This window comes from Ixodes scapularis, unplaced genomic scaffold, assembly GCF_016920785.2.
Source record: "Ixodes scapularis isolate PalLabHiFi unplaced genomic scaffold, ASM1692078v2 PGA_scaffold9__187_contigs__length_104089568, whole genome shotgun sequence".
NCBI lineage: Eukaryota > Metazoa > Arthropoda > Arachnida > Ixodida > Ixodidae > Ixodes > Ixodes scapularis.
The window spans coordinates 7466687-7488505 of NW_024609884.1; the positions used below are offsets into that span (position 1 = coordinate 7466687).

The 21819-nt window shown below is 44.5% G+C and overlaps 1 protein-coding gene across 2 annotated transcripts in view; it reads right to left on the reverse strand.

Moving 5' to 3' along the window:
* Positions 1-263: 263 nt before the first annotated feature.
* Positions 264-21819, reverse strand: part of LOC8034703 (AFG3-like protein 2) — a 45126-nt gene continuing 23570 nt past the window's right edge. For both annotated transcript variants that reach the window (XM_029989768.3, XM_040205645.3), the window contains exons 12-17: positions 18691-18788; positions 18446-18556; positions 12091-12287; positions 9457-9576; positions 2313-2507; positions 264-1034 (exon numbers count right to left, since the gene is read on the reverse strand). In XM_029989768.3, coding sequence (XP_029845628.2) covers positions 792-1034; positions 2313-2507; positions 9457-9576; positions 12091-12287; positions 18446-18556; positions 18691-18788 — 964 coding nt within the window. In that variant the 3' untranslated portion in view covers positions 264-791. The remainder of the gene's footprint in view (positions 1035-2312; positions 2508-9456; positions 9577-12090; positions 12288-18445; positions 18557-18690; positions 18789-21819) is intronic.

Sequence of the window (21819 nt, forward strand, 5' to 3'; positions counted from 1 at the left end):
ATAACTTTCTTTTCTTTAAACCCATTTTGGCGCAGGTGTGCCGCAATTCAGAGCGAAAATGGGGCTTTGATGCAAGATGTAGCAGACTTTCGTTCGTGGCGCAAATGATGCAGCACTCCCATCACCGAGTGCACCGATTCACTTTACAAATTTCTCGAGTTTCATTAGAGATTATAGAAAACATGAGAGAAAATTAGCAATGAAGAGGAAGATCTGCACAAAAAGGTGTGTATGCATAACTGCGAATGAAGTTTATGTGCAGGTGATGTTGTAATTTGTTTATTTTTCTTGCATCCTCGGAGGATTGACATTGCCTTTGAATGCAGTCTACGCATTTTATTCAAGAATAAAATGAAAAATTCAGGTTCACACTAGAACCCACATGCAGGAACAGAATTATTTTAGCCCTGTAACTTCTCACCTAATTAGGGCTGACAGTTCAAATAACAAGCAAAATATACTGTTTCAAATATGCAACAAATAAAAGGAGCCATTTATTAACTATAACTTGGTGCGTAACAGATGTAGATGCAACAGTGCAAAGGATTGTACACAACTGAACGTTTTTTTTTTTCTAAATTTCATTTGCACTTTATTTTCCTAATCTGCTATTCAGCAGAGTAGCCACTGAAAAGCACTGACAAAAAATGACCTGCACGTTCTGTACGCGCTGGCAAAAACAAATGCCTTGCCTAAATCAACACTTGATGGTTGGAATACTCCTAAAGATTACTTAGCTAAAATTAAAAAAAAGAAAAGAAATAGCTCGGAGGTCAAAGACTGTGAAATGGTCACGTGCTGGCAGACTGCTCGTCTTTCTCTTTGTCTGAAGGGGGCTTTTTGAGCTTTGCTTCGTCCTCTGGGCCCTTGTTCCAAGACTCGAGACCCTTTGGGAGGGTCGTGTCCTCCTCGAAGGAGCCTGTGCCTTCGACAAACTCTTCGTACGTAGATTTTTCTGGGAAGGGCCGCTTGCCCAGGAGTTCAATCATGTCCTCCCGGCTAAGGATTTCCTTCTCGAGGAGTCGCTTGGCAATCTGGAACATGCGAATGCACTTGGTCAACAGGCTTCATGTAGGTCAGTATCCTCCCGTTTTTCATTAGGAAAACCGCTTCGTATCACAAAAACATTTTGAAACACTATAAAACACTTTTCACTCGAGCAGAAATTTTTTTTTGTTTTTTCCCTGAATCACAGGCAAGTTTTAGACATAGGAAATTGGAAACAGCGCGCAAAAAGACGAAGACAACGAGAGAAGAGCACAGGACAAGCGCTGCCTCTCATTGTCTTCATCTTTTTGTGCGCTGTTTCCAATTTCCTAAGTCATGAACCAACTCGCTTGCATCGCCACCTTAATAAAGTTTTAGACAGGTTGTCAAGAAGCCTAGGTGTTTCACAACGGAGAGCAGTGTGAAAATTAGAGACATATTACACATGAGAGATTTCTCCAAATTTAAAGGAGCGGTGCAACGATACTCAATTGGAATGTTTTTCACTTTACACGAGCTTACTGGCACTAGTGGGACTCAAGGATACTCACACGCAACGCCACTGGCCAAGAAACTTCTCTGTTGCGGTGTAATTTCAAGGACTAAAGCAATCATTTTCATTCAATCTCTCCTTTGCAAAATTTGATGACATAACGTGGGGATCGCAGTACACCCCAATGACGATATTTGAATGCGGTTCATAGATTGGACCCGAGCACTGCATGGGCACTCGATTTGGGCTCGTGATAAATACTAGCTCGAGAAACGTTCGGGTAGTGGCCAGTGTCCAATCGCTGCAACGACGACAATAGCCGAGCCATAACAATGTCTGGAACTCAGCGCGTGTCCTGTGCTTTGCCAACCCCGGCGCGTGGCTATGATCAACATTGGCGGCATATAATCGGCTCCAGATCACGTGGCCGCTTGTTCTGGCTGCGAGTTGAGGGAATGAACGCTGCTCATTTTTCTTTAATTTTTTTTCTAAGACATCTATTGCGTGGGGCGAAAAACGAACGCGTTTCGTAGGTCACTAACGTCAGGGATCCCTTCTAAGCAGTATTTGCGCAAAATACAAAAATTGTTGCATCGCCCCTTTAAAACCAGTTCATCCAAACTATTCTGCCACCTGTTCAAACCTAAGATTCTTGGCTAAGTAAATCAAACTAAGAGCTTATTGAACATGTTCCTTATGGACCGAAACCCTTGGTTCAGTAGAGACTGAAATTACCGACTGTCAGGGAAAATGTAGCCCTGCTCTTTGCTTATTTGGCAGACACCCCTCGACGCAATTGAAGGCAGAGCACACACGTGGGGCTCAGACATACCTTCTCCACATCAGCCTTATGCTCTGTGAGGAGTGTCATGGTGTGGTCGTAGGCCTGCTGCACCATCTTGCGCACTTCAGAGTCAATCATCTGCGCAGTCTCCTCACTGTATGGCTTGTCCAGTACCATGTCCCCAGGCTGAGGCATGTCAAAGCTGAGGTTGCCAACCTTTTCGTTCATGCCAAACTGGACCACCTAAAAAAAAACGGAGTGATCGTTATTCACAACGGGTTCTCAGCACAATAAGGTGCTGGCACCTGCCACCTAAAAAACTAATCCAGAAATATACAATTTTTATTGGAGATTCATCTCTGCCAACTCACTAAACCATACTAAAGCAGGCTAGGGGTTCTGATTAAACTGTAGCACACAAAGAATAAATGTTTTTCTTTTACTGCTGTATAAAAAAAAACGAAAAAGAGAAATGTGCCAAATAAACGCGAAGTAAATGGTTATAAAGACGAGACACGTCAGAAGTCGCAAATGGACGGCGCTCATATTAGAGGCCCCGACACCACTGTACCTGACAGCGTTGATAGACTAGCTGGTGATGACTGCCCATTTGGTCAAAAAATGTTTTGTCTGATCAGATGGCTAGAGGTCTGCACAAGCCACTAGTCATAAGCCCAATCCAGCCCCACCTGCCATCACAAGGGCCTGCAGCGTGCTATCGGTATCCAACTGCTGGCTTGGCACGACACTACTTCAGAAGGGTGCATTCAGGCACATTCTATTTTCTCCATACGTTACGAAGCTGGGTTTCCAGTTCCTGATGCTGTCGGCTTTACAAATCGGCACTGTAATTCCTTTTTAAGACATTCTCCCATCTTGGCGTAAACTAAAAAGGGTGCTTCTTTTTTTGTTCGTCCCTCGTTTCCATCAAAATTTCCAAGGCCAAGATGCTCGAAACTTTTTTTTTCTTTTGTTGTTATTACTAGAATGATTATTACTAAGCAGCAGAACTGAGAGAATCCCTCCAGGTTCTCTCAATTCTACTGCCCCTCAATCAAAAACGCCTGTCTCCTTCAGTCTCCTTCTGTGAAAAAACAAGCTCACCAAGAGAGACCAGAAAAAAAAAAAGATAACAAGAAACAAAAGTCCGATTTGGGGGTTTTACGTGTCAAACCAACGAAGGGCATCTGACACGCCCCACAGCAAAGGACTGAGGATTGATTTTGAACGACTGTGGATCTTGTCGTGCGAGCGAAATCTCGGTTACACGGCACCTTTTCCGTAATAAGCCCCATCATACGGCGGGCACCATGGCCGGGATTCAAATCAGTGTTCAATAGGCCGGCGCTTTGCCTCGGAGCCACCAAGGCAGCTAACAAGAAACAGTAGATGGGAACATGAGCGCAGTGCTAGGCCAAAAAGGGAATGAAGCATCTCGATCAGTCCGCATGAAATATTAAAGCGGCCGTTCCTGCTGTGCATGGTTAAAAACAGTGTCGAAAGAACAGGGCCATCTCTTGCAGTGGATTCAGAAAAAAAAAGAAAAGGAAGCTTCAGGGGAAACAAAATGCCCTAAACATAATGACCTTCACAAAAGCAAGATTTTAACCCAGATTGCGTACAGACTCGACGCATCTGCTAACCTGTACCATGCATGCTTATCAGTGTATTTGTGTCTGCACCCGTTCAAGAAAGGAAAAGCGTCGACAAAAAGTCACCATGCTGGTGGTGGTGGTGAAGCCCTCGGCACTGACTTTCCCATTTACAGCCCAGATGAAAGTATATAGGATGTCCGCGAGAAAATCGAACCTTGTTTTTCGCACCGGGAAAAATAAACTGCACATTGAGGACAGCTCAAATTCTGTCAAAACGTAGCCCCAGCCGTTCAAGCAAGATGCGTTTCAGCACTTACCATTACCGGAATAAAAAGTTAGAAGTGAAAAACTGTTTTTGTCTATGAGTCGACGCCGTCCTTGAAAAGCAGCAGATGTTTGCAACCGCATCTCACAGATGGCGCCTCCACCGGCCAGGGGTTTTCGGATAGTTTCGGTCTGTCGGTTTGCAGCACAGTACCGTCGCATCGTTTCTCACCTCTCGGTTTGGGTACAATTCCAGGTTGGACTTTTGTTAACCCAGCTCGCTACATTCTGTATTTGGATAATGCTTTTGTTTATCCTGAATGAGGATGCTTTGTTGCTTCACCAGCTGGCTCAGCATTTTTGTTGTTGCAACGCGAGCCTTTCACTGATTTACAGGTCGAACATAAGTGTGCGAAATCAAACTGTATAAGATGAAGATAACAAAGGGAGCGATATTTGAGGAGGAAAGAGAATCTTCTTTGCATGTGGATTCACAGACACGGGACAGCAGCCATGACATGAGTGGCCAGGCTCCATGACGACAGCATTTGGCAGCCCTGAAAGGGCCTTTGTCGGGGTACTCAAATAAATAAACCATACACTCGATGGGAAGGTGTAAGTTTGCTTCGTAGATTGTTGTCCGATCAGTCCTGGGCAGGGCCCTACCACTCCACTTCAGTCGGAACCAGGACTTCGACGTGGCTTCCTAGGCGCCAAGTGCAGAGGCCAAGCCTGGTCTCACACCCTCCGAATGATGCAGCTTGCATCTCGTCCGTGATGAGAGCGAACGCTGCCTCGATGCGCCGCTTTAAGGTGTCGAGTGTGAGGATGCGGCCCTTGTACACCTGGGACTTCACAAATCCCCAAACGAACAAGTCACATATTGTGAGGTCTGGCAATCGGGACGGCCACGGCATACTCAGCGATCCCCGGCCCATCCAGCGTGCTGGAAAGATGGTGTCCAGCTAGTGCCTTACACTCCTCGCCCAGTGCGGTGGCGCCCCATCTTGAATAAAAATGTGTATGTCCCGCTGCATGTGCGGTGCTTTCAACTCAAGAAACTCATCCTGCATCATCTGCTGGTAGGTGTCTCCAGACATGTTGCCGTCGTAGAAAAAGGAGCCAACGACAGCCTCTCTTCAAATTCTGCACCAGACTGTTACTTTCGGCAACTGCAAAGCCCTTTCGAGCGTCCAGTGCAGATTCGTCGAACTCCAATAGCAGCAGTTCTGGGTGTTGACCTGCCCGTCCAGGTGAAATGTTGCCTCATCACTAAACAGCGAAAACTGCAGATGTGATGGACCTTGTGCAATCTTGAGGAACTCGTCCCGACAAAAGTCGAGTCACTTCTCGTAGTCACCAGGCAACAACTCATGAATCGGGCCAAACTTGTACGGGCGCACCTCGCGGATAGCTTTGCACATGGTGTGCTTGGATACACCGAACAAACGTGCAGCTCTTTGTGAAGACAAATGGGGTCTGCCTCGAAGGCACCGACGATGGCGAAGCGGAGCTCTTCCTCTTGAGGAGGAACGTGGAAGACGTGCGTTTTGTTCTTGACGCTACCTTCTGGAAAGCGCCGGGCCCACGTCCAGATCACCAACTTGGAAGGTGACCGTAAGCCGAACTCCAAGAACTTGTGCGTGACCTTTTTAAAGCTCCCCAGTTCGGCGTACCACAGTATGACCCGACTTCATTGTTTGCGTGTTAACTGCAGCATAAGAAACGCCAGTTGGTAATAAAATATAACTGAACTTAAACAATCAATGCAGATGCACGTGGATTACCGCCAGCCAACGTTACTAAAACACTCAGTTGGGAAACTGCCATCGAGATTCCTCTGAAAAAGTGTCCCCGATCTGTCCTCGAGCACCGAGCTAATGGCGAACACAACGCCGCCATTTCTCCCACAGCGGCCACCCGTGGAACTGCACGTGACATCTATTTTGGCTTTAATCGGCCATTTTAGCGCCGAAACAGATACAGCGGAAGAGGTTACAGGGGTGCCACCCCCGTCTCCCCCAGCAGACGCGCCACGACTTACTACCAAAGTTAAAATGCACCTAGGTCGGGACGCGCTACCTGAAAGCACCGCTGAGGCGTGGTTGTATAAAAACAATATTAATTGTACCGCAAAACCCTGCAAACTAAAGATTTTAAAAACATCACGCGCCCATCATTTTGTACTAAACTCCAATCAATTTCATACAAAAAGAGTCTTTTCCGTTTGTTTTTATGCAAAAACAAGCTTTATAAAAACTCAAGGTGACCACAGTACACACAAATGATAAAGAGTGGCGCTGTTGTCGTATTTAGCTCGGTCTCGGTGGACGCCAGCGGCCCAAGTTTCGACGGCGAGTTTCCCAACTGAGTATTTTAGTAACGTTGCCGCCAGCGTTCGTGAAGACAGAAGGGGACGACGTTTGCTTTGGTATTTATCAAAATGCCTTTTCATAAAAAAAAAAAAAAAAAAAAAAACTTGAGTGACAATTTCAGATTTTTTATTTACTTTTGTTTCCTTCTATTACACAACCGACAAAGTTGAGGACAAGGATACAATACTTTTGTCAGGTATTGCAACTCTATCGCCGGTCGTTCGGGTTAGACAAGCGAGGGAGCGCAGGAAGCCTCGAGGGCAAGTGGCGTCATCCGTGAGATGTGGTAGCAAACAGCAGCATTCCATCTGCTGCTTCTCACGGACAGCGTCCTCTCATAGATGAAAACAGTTTTTCACTTATAACTTTTAATTCCGGTAATGGCGAGTGTTGAAACTTTGGCATCGTTCTCGAACGGCTGGGGCTACATTCTGACGGAGTTCGAGCTCTCCGCACTGTCTAGTTTATTTTTGCGGTGCAAAAAACAAGGTTCGGTTTTCTCGTGGACGCCTGGTATGTCTTGTCTTATAAAAATGAGCTAAATGTTAATGCACTCTAGAAGGCATCACCAAATTTGTGGGCTCCTCTTCCCCTACAAACAGCTTTGCAAGATATTTGTGCTCCGAGAGAAATACTAGGTCCGCCTCGTAAATGTGAATGCAAAATCCTAGTGGGCCTGTTAGGAGTGCAGCACTAAAGCTCGAGCCCAATATGTGGTTTGAGGGCTGGCCCATAAATGTAAAGATCATAGAGACAGCACCGGGCGTCAATCAACAAGAATTTGGTGATGTCCTGCTAGATAAAGTGCACCATGAGTAGAGCCCTTAATATCCACAGATTACCCGCGGATCATCCACAGATATCCACAGTCAACTGGTAGATGTGGATAAAAATGAATTAGATAATGCGGATTGCAGATCGGATGCCAGGGACTGCGGATGCAGATGGGGTGTGGATATCTGCAGGTTCGAATCTACATTTTTGCCAAGGCAGCTCATAAACCTGTGCGACCGCAGAGTGTAGAGTGAATAAGCGAGTGATACTATGAAGTGTATTATTGAATGTTGTGGGAGCAAATTCTCTCTTAAAGGACACATGCAAAGGAAAAAAACTTTTTTTTTAAACAGGCTAGATGGAAAAAGAATATTATATAATGAATTTACAACTAAGAAAAAAAATTTAGAGCTATATTTATGGCGCAAAACGAATTTGTAGTTGGCGCCCGCAAGAGCCGCCGCTGGTAACGTGGTCGGCCCACGCGCCGCCACGCTGCGTGGCCGCCGCCGCAAAGTCACGCCGCCGCCGACGGCGGTGTGGAGAAATGCGTTGTGCGATGCCGCTTCAGCGCGTTTCTCCACGCCGCCGTCACACAAGTTTGTCTGCTTCGGGGCGCCGCCGCCGTCATCTGACCGGCGCACAGGTCTATCACGTCTCCTTGCACTTTTTCAGGAGTTTCCTTTGGGCTCTAAAAGTTACTTATTAATCTTAGTTTTTTGTTATACTTCAAACAAAGATGAATAAGTTACTTTTACAGGCCATAGGAAGCTTCCGAAAGAGCGCAAGCACCACGTGATAAATAAGGGCCAATCACGTGATAAATAAGGGCCACTTTTCCGCGGCGCCCGCGGGTGCCAACTACATATTCGTATAGCGCCGTAAATATAGCTCTAAAATTTCTTTTTCTTTGTTGTAAAATTGTTTTATGACATCCTTTTTCCATCTAAGCTGTTTAAAAACAAACGTTTTTTTTCCTTTGCATATGTCCTTTAAAATAAAACTGCCAATCGAAAAAAAAATCTTTATGCTCAGAAAGACCTGATTCTCACCAAAAGATTGTTTACAAGTTCTATCTTGGCCATAAATGCTGTCTCTAGAAAAAATTAAAAAATGCAGGGGCATCAATTGTCTCGGGAAAGCGTGTTCTTGTTTGACGGGGAAAGAGCGGAAAACATTCTTCAGCCAAACAAAACCCAAAATGTACACAAGGCACAAGAAAGTAGAAGAAGCCTCGTCGAAAAATAAAATTTGGCGAGTGCGTGCATCTTTTTTTTTTTTTCCCGCGACAATTGGCAAGTTGTACGTCGTCCGAAGCACGCAGTTGCGGGTTTGTGCTTAAAACAAACCGATATGAAGTGCTGCATTATTAAGTATTGTGATATTTTCCCAGTAAAGTACTTGCGTCTTACCATGTATAGGTATACAAGTGTTGCGGTGAGTGACTGCCTTTCCTCTCTCATTTTTTTATTGTTTGATCTAAATAAAATGACACAATGTTCTTAGTCTCCTTTATTAATTTTTATTATTAAAAATATGTGTCTGCTTAAAATAAATGTTACAAAACAAAAAGAAAGCAAATTAAAATGTCCTTCCCTTTGAGCAGAGTGTCGCAGAGTCGCACTCTGGGCAGTGTCGCAGACTCCCAGGACAATCTCACAACTGCAATCATCTTCCCAGCGACACTAAGTATCTTTGAAAGGATGATCGCTTATTATATAAATATAATAAAACATATTATAAAATTACTTTTACCATATTCTGACTCAAAGACTTCTCTGCAATAAGATAAGCAAACGGCGTATAAGGTACCATCCAGACGCTTTTTTTTTTTTTTTCCATTCACGGTTGATTTCATGATGTAACATGAATGTGCAAATTATCGGTCGGATGCGGTTCCGAATTTTGCGGATGTGGTTTGAGTGCGGATACGCTTGCAGATGCGGATCGGATGTGGATGATCAAACTGTTATCTGCGCAGGACTCTAATCATGAGCTGCAGGCAAACCGTCCAAAGACCATATGTTGCACAACCCAACACTGAGCAATTCATGTCAGAGATCCCAGGTCGTTTCCATTGATATAGTATTCTTTGAAAACAAACTGCAAAACAAAATATTTTTGCAGTTCGGCCCCTCACGGGGTACTAGCATAGTTCCAAAAGGCTGAAGTCAGAGAACTTACTTGAGCATAAGCACTCTGTGTGACCTTCTTCAGATCATCTTGGGCGCCTGTTGTGATCTTGCCAAAGAAAATCTGCTCAGACACCCTGCCTCCCAACGTCATGCACATACGATCAAAAAGCTGCAAGCAAATAAAAATGAATTTCAGACAGCAGACATAAGCAGTAAGGCAACAAGAATGTCCAACAGCACTGAGACACATGTGGATCTTGTTGGAAAGAATTATACTAAGGCGTGTTTCACATGCTGTAATTCTGCGGTCAAAAACTGTTGCCGCTAGCGGTGCAGCAGCATGGTTTGCTAGGTTTCATTTCCCATAAGTCATCGACAAGCGTTTTCTGCCGCTATGATGCCCAATGTTGCTCGCAGAAAGCAGACAAGCACAATGGGTTTCAGTGGCTTCCAATAACAACCTCAATGTCTTAATTGTTGTTTCTCTCTTTGATTTTATTGATTGAAAGATAATCATGCATATTAAACAAAAAAAATATCTTGCATTGAATTTGCTTAGCGTTTTCTAAAAGGTCGTCTTAACAGCACTTAAAGGCCGACATACAACCTCGGTTTTCTGCAGGGAAGATAATTCCTCGTAGCAATCTCCTCTCCTAAGCCGCGAGGAGAGCCAAGTTGGGGCAAAGTAAAAAGTGGAGAGGATGTAGGAAAGGAGGATGCGGGCGAAAGTGGAAAGCACGAAGTGTACGTCGGCCTTTAAGTTACTGTAAAACCCTTTATTTCCATGGCCCTGATTTTTCGCGAATTCGGCAGCTGGGTCATACTCGCGACCATTAAATTTCGCGAATTCTGAAGGCTGAAATTGACCTCTACAGACAATACAAATATTCGCACCCACTAAAGTTTGCAAATTTTACAAGTCCCCAAATTCGGAAAAATTAGGGGCTCACGAACATTAAGGGAGTATTTACCAGGGAATGTGAATACATACACACTCAACGAAACGGGACATGACCTTGCAAAGAATGTTAAAAAAATCGAGCCAGACAGACTGAACCCCTCTAAGGCAGAAAACACCACTGAAGAAGAAAATGGGCACACCAGAAAGGACCCTACACGAGAAACCAGAATGATCACATATTTTCCCTACGTGTCGTCTGGTTGAAATGTGGAAACACTGTCCTATGCGCAAACTTTCCCACAATATTTCTTCTCGTGTCATGGAATTGCCCGATATGCGGTGAATGGCCTGCAGGGATGCTGCTGCTCTGCTGTCATGTAACAGCGCATAAATTGCCGCTCGGCCACTGTGGTTGGGCAGAGCAGCCCGCAGTGGAAATCGCGCTGCTCCAAGATAAAAGTTGCTGCATGTAAAATGCATTTCATTCTATCACAAAAAAAAAAAAAAAGTATTTGAAAAAATAAGACGTTTACAAATCCCTGTAACGCGAAATTAGAGCACAGCTCGTGAGGAGGAGAGGAAGGTATTCCCCTCCTCCTCCTCCGTACCCTCTCCTCCTCTGCTCCTCATCCTCCTCCCCTCCTCCTGCATACCCTCCCATCCTCCTCCCTCATACCCTCCCATCCTCCTCCTCCATACCCTCCCCTCCCCCTCCTCTGTACCCTTCCCTCCTCCCCCAGTTTCCCCGTTAAATTTAGCTGAAAAATAGACGCCACATGACCTCAACAGCAATTAAATTACCCGCGAAATTTAGCAAGGAATTGAAATGCTCTTGAGGTCACGTGGCATTAATTTTCCCGCTAAATCAAGCGGGAAAACTGGATTTGTTCATAGGTGACGTGATACCAAATCATGTGGCGTCATTTTTCCCGCTAAATTTAGCGGAAAATTGAACTGGTGTTCAGGTCACATGACGGCAATTTTCACGCTAAATTTACCGCGGTTACGCCAACGGCAACACCGCGAAACCCGGAACTGGGCACTTAAAGGACACATGTAAAGGAAAAAAGCATTTTTTTTTAAACAGCTTAGATGGAAAAAGGATATCATAAAACGATTTTACAACCAAGAAAAAAAAATTTTAGAGCTATATTTACGGCGCTATACGAATTTGTAGTTGGCGCCAGCGGGCGCCTGGGAAAAGTGGCCCTTGACAGTCCCATATTTGTCACGTGGTGCTTGCGCTCTTTCGGAAGCTTCCTATGGCCTCTAAAAGTAACTTATTCATCTTTGTTTGAAGTATAACAAAAAACTAAGATGAATAAGTAACTTTTAGAGCCCAAAGGAAACTCCTGAAAAAGCGCAAGCAGACGTGGTAGACCTGTGCGCCAGTCAGACGACGGCGGCGGCGCCCCGAAGCAGACGAACTTGTGCGGCGGCGGCGACGGCGGCGTGGAGAAACGCGTTGAAGCGGCGTTCGCACAACGCTCAGCGTGCGGCGGCGACGCAGCGCGGCGGCGCGCGGGCCTACCACGTGACCAGCGGTGGCTCCCGCGAGCGCCAACTACAAATTCGTATAGCACCGTAAATATAGCTCTAAAAATTTTTTTTCTTCGTTGTAAAATGGTTTTATGACATCCTTTTTCCATCTAAGCTGTCTAAAAAAAATGTTTTTTTCCTTTGCATGTGTCCTCTAAGAGCTGCGCTCTAAAAATAAATAACTTGTGTAAACATCCAACAAGGGCTTGCCTAAGCCGTGATTTTAGAAGTCGCCATTACTACCTGCTGAGTGGTGTAGAGATACTGCTCCTTGGGAAGGTACTGTGCATAGCCCAAGCCTTTCCCACGTGGAATGATGGACACCTTGAGCAAGGGATCAGCATGCTCCAGAAACCAGCCTGCCACGGCATGTCCAGCTTCGTGGTATGCCACTGTCTTCTTCTCTTCAGGTTGTAGAACATTTGTCTTCTTCTCCATGCCTGCAATAATGAAGTTGAGCAGGCAGTATATTGTGATTGGTATGAAATCATGATAGTAAACAGGAAAGTCACAAACATTTTTCGAATGTGGGGATCGTCTAGCTCAGCAAACCTTCAAACTTTTAGAAAAGTTAGATGAGGTCCGACTTTTGAACAGTGTTGCCTGGCTTTTACACAAACATTTCAAACATTAGGGTAAAATACCTTTACAGCAAATACATTTTACATGTCATGAAAACAAACACAAACTTTGAATGATTTTGTTTGTATGTTTGTGAAGCAACACACAAACAATAATGCAGCTTTTCTCTGCAAGGTGGCGTTAGCTCGTTTTTCAATTCCACGCATGTGCGTAGCAGTGAAACTTGAGCCAAACTTTTGTCAAACCTTGCAATAAAATTAAAACTTTGGATTGGACTAGTTAGTTCATTGGACTAGAGGACTTAAAAGCGCAAAAACACGGATGAAGAAGAGACACATACAACACGGACTGGCATTCACTTTCAACTGATTTAATCGAGGGAAACCACCCAGCACACATGCGTGAAACCTCTTTCCTATCTTGCTAACCCCCTGAAATATAAGCAACCCATAAACACAAACAACAGATGACAATGATTAAAACATTTGTATCAGTTAAACGTGTCTACACAAAACCATTTAGAAAAGAAACTTCCTTCTCATTTAATAAAATCGAAGGCGTGCTGATACAATTGTCACTCAAGGACTTTATAAAATATGCTCAAACTATTTCCCTTTCAGTCTTGATGATTGCTCTCTTAATAAATTTTGTTAATTCTAACGGGATCACACCCGCACCGCATGCAGTGTACTGCAAGGCGTCCCCCTGCTTTGTTACGAACCACTAGACAATGTTCACGCGCCCTTTCATTAAAACACCGCCCAGTCTGTCCAATATACACGTGCCCGCACGTTAGTGCAATCTCGTAAACAACATTAGAGGCACAAGCTGTGTACTGGGTGACGTGCTTCTTCGAGCATTGAACACGTTTCTGTCTAGTCATCATAGGACAAACTTTTACCAGCTCGCATGAAGTGGAGAAAACAACATTGACATCATACTTAATTGCTATCTTCTTAAGGTTGTGCGACACCTTGTGTAAATAAGGTATCACTTGAACTCTTTTTGATTTTTTTAACTTAATCTCGCTGACCATCCCGTGTTGCCTTTACTTTTGATCTTTTGTAGGAGGTTTTCACACACGCTGTTAATCAAGCAGGCGGGGTAGTCTGCCCTGTCTAAGCATTCCACCTGAAATCCAAAGCTAGTCGTCAAAGCGTTATGGCAGCTTTTTGTCAGAGCAGCCTGAAGACAGGTGAGAGAAATTCCTCGCTTTATCAGCTTAGAATGAGTGCTATCAAAAGACAAGAGGCTCTTTCTTGAACATGGTTTGTACAACCAGCACATGTGTTCATCTGTAAAAGTAAGCTGTATATTGGACAGACTGGGCGGTGTTTTAACGAAAGGGCATGTCAACATTGTCTAGCGGTTCGTAACAAATCTGAGGGACACCTTGCAGTACACTGCATGCGGTGCGGGTGTGATCCCCTGTTAGAATTAACCAAATTTATTAAAAGAGCAAACAACAAGGCTGAAAGAGAAATAGTTGAAGCATATTTCATAAAGTCCTCAGGTGATAACTGCATCAGCGCACCTTCAATTTTACTAAATGACAAGGAAATTTCCTTTCTAGATGGTTTTGTGTAGACACATTGAACTGATACAAATGTTTAAATCATTGTCATCTGTTGTTTGTGTTTATGGGTTGCTTTCATCACAGGGGGTTGGCAAGATAGGAAAGAGTGTTCTTGCATGTGTGCAGGGTGGTTTCCCTCGATTAAATCAGTTGAAAGTTAGTGCCAGTACGTGTTGTATGCGTCTCTTCTTCGTCCATCTTTTTTGCGCTTTTAAGTCCTCTAGACTTGCAATGAAAGCCCGAAATGGTTGAACCCAGTGGCGTACACAGGGGGGGGGGGGGGCCGAAGAGGCCGTGGCCCCCCCTGAAATTTCCGAGGGGGTGGGGGAGTCAGCGAGGTTACTGACTCTCAGGTTTATCAATATCAAACTTCGTGGAGAAGTTGTAAAGAAAAAAAAAAGGAAATAAAAAAGGAAGGGAATGCAATATGCCATTTATGACATAGTAAAATTAATAAAAAAGTATGTAGTTTTAACATCTTTTATCTAATATGACTGGAAAATAATCAATTAACGAATATCTTTCTTTACTTCTACTTTTATTATTTCGCGAGCGCCTCATGTCCCTCTCGCGGAGCCGCCAGGGCTGGTTTGTCGTCGCCACGGAGCGGCCCCTGTGTCCCCTGCCTTAATTGTTCCTCGAGGACCCCGCTCTGGGTGCGTACCATGCGCTGTGCCTCGCTCGAGCACAGCAGGGCCCCTCAATGTTTTGTAGCCTTCTTTTATTTTGAGAAGAAGCGTCGGTACTGCTCTTGCACCCCAACGAGGGGTTTTTCCTTGAAGCGGTGTCCGGCTGACGGTCGACAGTTAGGGCGAAGGTTTTTAGGAGTTTTCGGGGGTCTATGCACGTGTCCTTTCTTAATAGACCGATGTCACCAAGCGAACTGCGCAGGCGCGCGTATTCCGGAAGTGGTGTCGCCGCCATGCTACTTGTAGTCATCCCTTCCTGGCTTCCCGGCTACATACGGCTGCGCGTACGTACATCATCATTGATTATCATTTGGCACGCCCCGGTATCACCTTGATTCTCTTGCATGTTTTTACTTCATAAGATTGTGTTGCTTGTGATGCCTTACTTTCCTTCGTTTGTTACATTTTTGGCGGTAAGTACGTGTTGCACTTCTAAATTGAATTATGTAATCTTTTCGCGTTGGTATGAAAAAAGAAAAAAAAAAAATGAAGGCTGCTTCCGAAAAAAAGTTGTTTTATATCAAGTGGTGCCTTTCAGGAATCGCCACTATTTTTTAGTGATTGTCCTGATCTTTCGAAGCACAGTTGTGCTTGAAACATGTCGTCGCAGTAACAGTAATAACCACCAAAATACAATGAATAAGAAGTGTATTAAAAACGGCCTCCACAAAACAGTGCGGAGGTCCTATTTGAGATAGACCGCTACGGAGTAAATGGTCAGAGAGATTCCAGCTTACGGAACACTTCGGCACGCTCTATGTCTCGTGCCCTGTAATCTTACATATTTTAGCTGACGTGCAATAATTGTATATAAAGTATTAAGCAAATCGGCGAAACAAATCGTAAAACGCTATTTTTCCTGCCGCTCTGTCCGGCTCTGTCGACCTTTCTTGCGGGAAGACATAATATCCGAGGACTTTTTGCCTGGTGCTGTTATTATAGCTCCGTGGCATTCAACATGTAAAGCCACCGATCGAAAACCATGAGTCGACACCTGGCTAAATGTCTCGTGCTAACCCGACGCCGGGCGTACAATGCGCACCGACGCGGCCGGAAAACTGGGGAGAACTACAGGTACCAGAATGCACCGCGGCAGCGGTGGCGTTGCGCAACTCCTCGTGAGATCGGTCTATTGGATTTTGTATTGTGTGTGTTTGTTTTGTACCGCGTGGCTCCCATTGGTCTAAAAAGAGCGATATCTGATTGGCTCCTCGGATGGCGGGAAAAGTCTTAGAAAAATGAATATAGGCGCCTAAAGGCGCGGGATTTGCGGTTCAAGGTTCGAATGCGGAAGTTGTCATCGGCAGTTTGAGAACCACGCGAGATAGGGGCGCGAGTGTGCGACCTGCTGCCTCAGGACGAGAGCCAAGTGCAATATGCGAGTGTGTAAACCATTTTACATCGTCCCTTTGTTGCGTTGTGTGACTTCCTTGACTTTCTTTTGTGAGCGGACTTCGGAAACCTAAGAAATCGACACCAACGAACAAATCACGTGAGATTTTTGTTGGTTAGATCAGGTTAATATAGGGAGTACTTTATGGTGGAGCAGCTTTCCAGTGCTTATAGTCTATCCATCAAGATGTTCCGCGTTTCTACTTATGCATCATTCTTTTATCAGCCCCGATGACTGGAGGCTTTGTGCATTGGAGTCGTGCTTCATAAAATATTTGTTTTTATGATTCTTGTTTTCTGCTTACTCTGGTGCCTTCTTTTAACGTGACTTGTAAATAAAAAAAAGTAAAATGCAAATGCCTTCCTGGTGGGGAATTTCCGGGGCATCATTTTTATGCATCATAATCATCCCAAAACCAATATGACAACTTTATTTTAATTACTTAATAGAAGAATGCATAGTTATTAGAAAAAAAAATGAGCATGCTTTTATTTTCTCTTGGACTTTCTTTTCTTTTCATCTTGTCCCCCTTTACTCTCGTTGGTCCGGCCCCCCGCGAAATGAAATCCTGCGTATGCCCAGGGGCGGATGCAGGAATTTCCTGAGGGGGGGTCAGGTGTTGGTCAGCGTACCATATGTTTAGGAACCCCCTGCCCCTCTCCCTTGTTTTACGCCCTAAATTGTACACATGTAAAAATCAAGAGGGGGGTCAGGACATCCGGACCCCCCCTCTAAATCCGCCCTTGCGTACGTACGCCACTGGTTGAACCTGGTCGAACATAAACTTAAGCAGCTTTGCAACATCCCTAGTGGATCCGTTCTGAGGTGTTGGTTTTACAGTCAATGTGAATTCAGCTTGAGTATAGCTGAAATTGCTCTATTTCCAGACACTGTTTCTGCACCCATGAAACCTCATTGTAAATGTGATGCAAAATATTATTTCTTTGCCTAACGAAATTAGTATGGTTGCATATTGATGCTTCCAAAGGCGATGTCTCGAAATGAGAAGCATTTTCATTTAATTCATAAATGACAGAAAGGTAAAAAAAAGAGTCAAACGCAATAGCTATACATATATACTCCCGCTCGTTCCCAGGCCGTGCAGCGACTCTGTGTGGCCTAGCCAGTAGCGTGTCTGGCTCTCAACCGAAGGTTCGTGGGTTTGAATCCCGCCTAAAAGTCTTCAAATGTTTCTTTAAGGCAAATCAATTCATTTATAAAGTCGCCTCATTTGAGACATGAGGCGACCTTTAATTCGCATTACATGTCATGTTTTTTAATCATTTTCCTTCCACGCATGACATCAACGCGAGCGTTGTGGGTTGTTTGAAATTCCCACGCGAGGTCATGTGGCTGTGACGTCATGACCCTATCGACCAATCAGGATTTTCCCGTCACAACACCACTGACGCCGGCTTTCCTGCAACACAAGTTTCTTAATGCTATGGCATTAAAAATCACTTGCTACAAAATATTAACTTCAGGTGCACTTATTAACTCAACAGCAGTTTCAATATCTCGCAGGTTACCCAATCTCAAGAACAGCAATTATTCTGAAGTGACAGACTTACTGACAGAATTCAAGAATTCTTGTCTGTGCCGCTAACTGTTGGGTTAAGGAAGTGCACTGCAATTTCCTGCGGGCAGCAGCTTGCAGGGGCTAACATGCCATAGTAAATATAACTCTTTTCTGCTACATTGTAAAGAGGGTGAAATGCACTACTTCATTCTAACTATTTTGCGTGATGTGTACTCCTCTTTGTATGATTTGTCTTCAGAAAAACTTTGTTATGGGAGCCAGTTAGTGAATTCAAATCACCATTTCCAAGTGAAGAGGCGCAATTAAAAAAAGGTCATTTAGATTGCCTTTTTTGACAATGCCATGCCAGCCCCAATCATGTGATAAGGCTTGTCATTTTAAAAACATCAACAAAATTGAATTCTAGATGCTAGATAAGCCTGAACTGTTCAATGGCAGTGAGATGCCCATAAAAGCAACGCTTTGAGAATGTTTCAAGAGACAAGGTTGCACGCAGAGCAGCATGTGCTGCAGCGTTCCCTCTCATACTGTTCACGATAGTACACCACATATTAGAAATTACTCAAATTTCATAAGGATCGAGATGTCAATATTTTCAACGACACCCATGAATGGTTCAACTTTAAGACCATATAAAGACAACTTGGGCTCTGTCACCCATATTCAACTATCAGATCAGGAAAGCAGCACATAAGTGATTCGGAATACAACGATGCAATGGCACAGCAGTTCGATCCCTGGTTCTCATGCAAGCGTGGATAAGATTGCTGCTTCTGCATTCTTCAAACGCCCTGGACATTTCCCCAGTCAAGGCTCACCAGCAACGACTCGTTCAATGGCTTGTTCAAAATGTTTCATGTTGATGCTGTCGTTGAGGTCCCTGGCAGCAATGAGTGCAGCTTCGTTGCAGACATTGGCAATATCCGCTCCTGTGAAAAGGAAAAATTATGTGGCATCGTAACGTGTCCTCTTACATTTTACATTTCTTTGAAATCACAGGAATACAGTGCAGCAGCAAGCAAGCTACAATTAAAGTTGGCAATGTTAACGTTCAACTACAAACCTGTAAATCCTGGCGTCAGAGCAGCCATTTTCCGGGCCAATGCCGCCTTTTCCAAGAGAGTCTTGAGTGGATTCAAGTGCACCTTAAAAATGGAGGCGCTGAAGAGCAAAAAGAGCAAAACAAATAGAGATCAGAACATTATTGTAGACTTCTGCTAGACTACAATTGTCATGAGAGTAGCACATGGTAGGCACGGATGACAAATCCTACCATCACGCCTATTGCACGGTGTAAGGAAACGCTCTTCAGGCGTAGACATGCTGACCTTTGTCGTGACCAAGTAATGTCCCACCACGTGCTAAGGTCCCCAGGCTCACCTTTACATGATGTGCGAGCATGGGTACAGTACGACTGGTTCATGGGTATGGACTGAGAAGATCGAGCCGTTCGTCTGTGTTATGTGTGTGGCTAAAGTGTTTGGCTGTTGCTGGAAGCTACCATTCTGCGTATGATGTGGTATGGGCGGGTGTTTTCTATTTTATTGTCTATTTGTGCCGACTCCTAAACTCTAGTCACACTTAAGTGACACATAAGTGAAACTGACCAACTTCAATCGGCAACAAAAAATTAAAGTTGCTTTGATCATTTTGACAAACCCGGGAAGCACAGAGTGTGTCGTGTGTGCATTATATATCTGTTATGATTTGCTATGCAAGGTTACCGGGAGCTTTGTCTGGTTTTCGGTGCGCTGCACACACGACACATGCTTCTGTTCTCCGGGTTCATCAGAATGATTGAGAAAAGCTTAAACTTATTCAAGAGTGGACTGTGTCACGAGCATGCTTTAATGAGAAGCTTTCCACGAATTCTGCTTCTTTGGTGGGTGCGTGTAGGGCCTTAAATTAGTGCTCTTGAACTGTGAAGACCCCTTGTGGTAACAGAAATAATCACGAGTGGAAAAGGTTTCTCATGCCCTTTAGGCTCTCTTTTGATTGAAGTATGAAGTTGTGACGTCATACGCCCGCTGGGGTATCCCTTGGTACGTTACGATCCACCCTGTGATGTTGCGAGTCCATGTGGGGAACTACGCTTTGTCATTCGGGAGCCAGCTGTGCGCTGCCGACTAAGTATGCTCGACTAGGTATGACTTGCCGCCAACTGTAGCCTGTGGACTAAGTATGGTAGAATAACCATGACTGACCACCAACGGTCACCAGCAGACTATGTGTGACTCGCCGCCAATGGTCGCATGCGTACTAAGCATGCTGAACCAAGTATCACTCAATGCGGGAAGTGGAGTGCTACCGCAGGCAACCGTCAGTGGCAGGTGATACGTAGTCTAGCTGCTTGCACTCTCTGCCATGTCGTCTTTGTGGCACCAAGAAAAGACGTTGGACTGCGGATTGCATGGTCTGTCATACGATTCCCGCTGAGCCCCTTGGTAAATCTCGCTGGTTGCGATTAATTGTGCGTAGTTATGATTATGAAGAAGTGATTAGAACTAAGTATGCCTTATATATGCTTCAGATGCTTATGCATTGCTTGCTATTGGCTATGCATGCTTCATGTTACCTTGACGTGTGTAACACTTTTTCGTCACACTTGAGCGTTACACTTTTCGCATAAAATCCAGCCCATTAACACATGGTGTGTTAAAAACGAATGACCGCTTTATGGAAATTCTCTATTTCAGATGGCACACACAATATTGAGACATGCAAGCAAGAAAGCTAATTTCGTAGTGGGATTGATGTCACAAACCAAATACACAAAATAGTGAAAACGGAATTGGATAACATAAAAAAACATGGCACAAGTATTGTAACTAGTAGCTGCTTATGTAACAAATGGTAATAAATGAGTGTTTTCATTTGTATGTTCATTGTCAACATTTCTCATGACTCTCGACAGTGGAGTAAACACACACTCGTAATTCAAGCAGCATTCCCTTTTGTTTTTGAAGCCTACCTCAGATCTCTAAGGGCTCTTAATTCAGATGGTGCAGGACCAGCCTTCCATGTGAAACGCAAAAAACCCCAAACCCCGGCGAAAAATCTATGGTCAACATGTCTATGAAACATTTAATCGAAATATTCATTTTCTTTCGAGAAGATGAATTTTGAAGTTTATGCGTACACCTCTGGATCCCTTGTTGCTGCTCTACTGGCAATAACAAGCAGGGGGCACTCGTAACGTCAAAGATTGTATCCGAGAGCAGACGACACTCCCTCCTCCACGGCGCTATCTGCATTGTAGTGATGGTGAGCGTCTCTGGTTTTATGAATTGCGTCTGGTCTAGGTTGTTCGCGGCATACGATGGAGGGTGGGGGGAATTGGTGATTGGCTGTGGGGTGCAATACCACCACGAAGAAATGCAGCAGAGCGACATCTTATTGGTTTCCGACTGAGGAGTCTCTGCGACGGAAGTGGTTCTGAGCAGTACGATGCAAACGCTGGCTCATAGCGTTCACATCGTGCTAGACAACAGTTTGCACCTTGCTAGCAAATAAAACCTTCCGTGCCATCTTGCTTCGAAGCAGATCGCGAATGCAGTCCCCACTGAAGGTCCCGTGGAAGGAGATGCTGGCGGATCGAATGCGAACGGCGAATGGTTTGAAATCTCCTGCTGACAATCTTGACACATTTCCTGGTCATTGCTCGACTAACAAGCTTGATGAATCGTAGTTTGTCACTTTCCACGGACAATCGCGACGACCTTCTGACTACTTCTGACGCTGGGCGAAAGAGGCTCAAGCTACCCATGTGCTGATGTTTATACAAAGTCTGACGAAACAAGATGGTGGGCAAGTAAAGTTGCGGGTTAGTTTCGGTTTCGGGTATGTCTTAATTCTATAATTAAAAATTATTTAAAATTTTTGGGGGGAAATTTAGTTCCTGCTTTGGGATCAATCTTCTGTGCTCTTTGAGAAAATATGTTTAGTTGAAAACGTCCAAATTCACACTGGAGCTCCCCTTTAAATGTTAGTTAACATTCTTATCTATTCTTCGAGTGAAACGAATAATTCATCCGGACTGAATGGTTAAAGATAACATTGTTTAATTTACATGTTTTGAACATTTCGTAGCCACGATGGATGGATGGATGTCATGCGTGATATCTCTCTCGATGCGGCTGCCTTGCCGACAGGGATCGGGCTCCCGCGTTAATCTCTAACAGCCGGCTGCTTC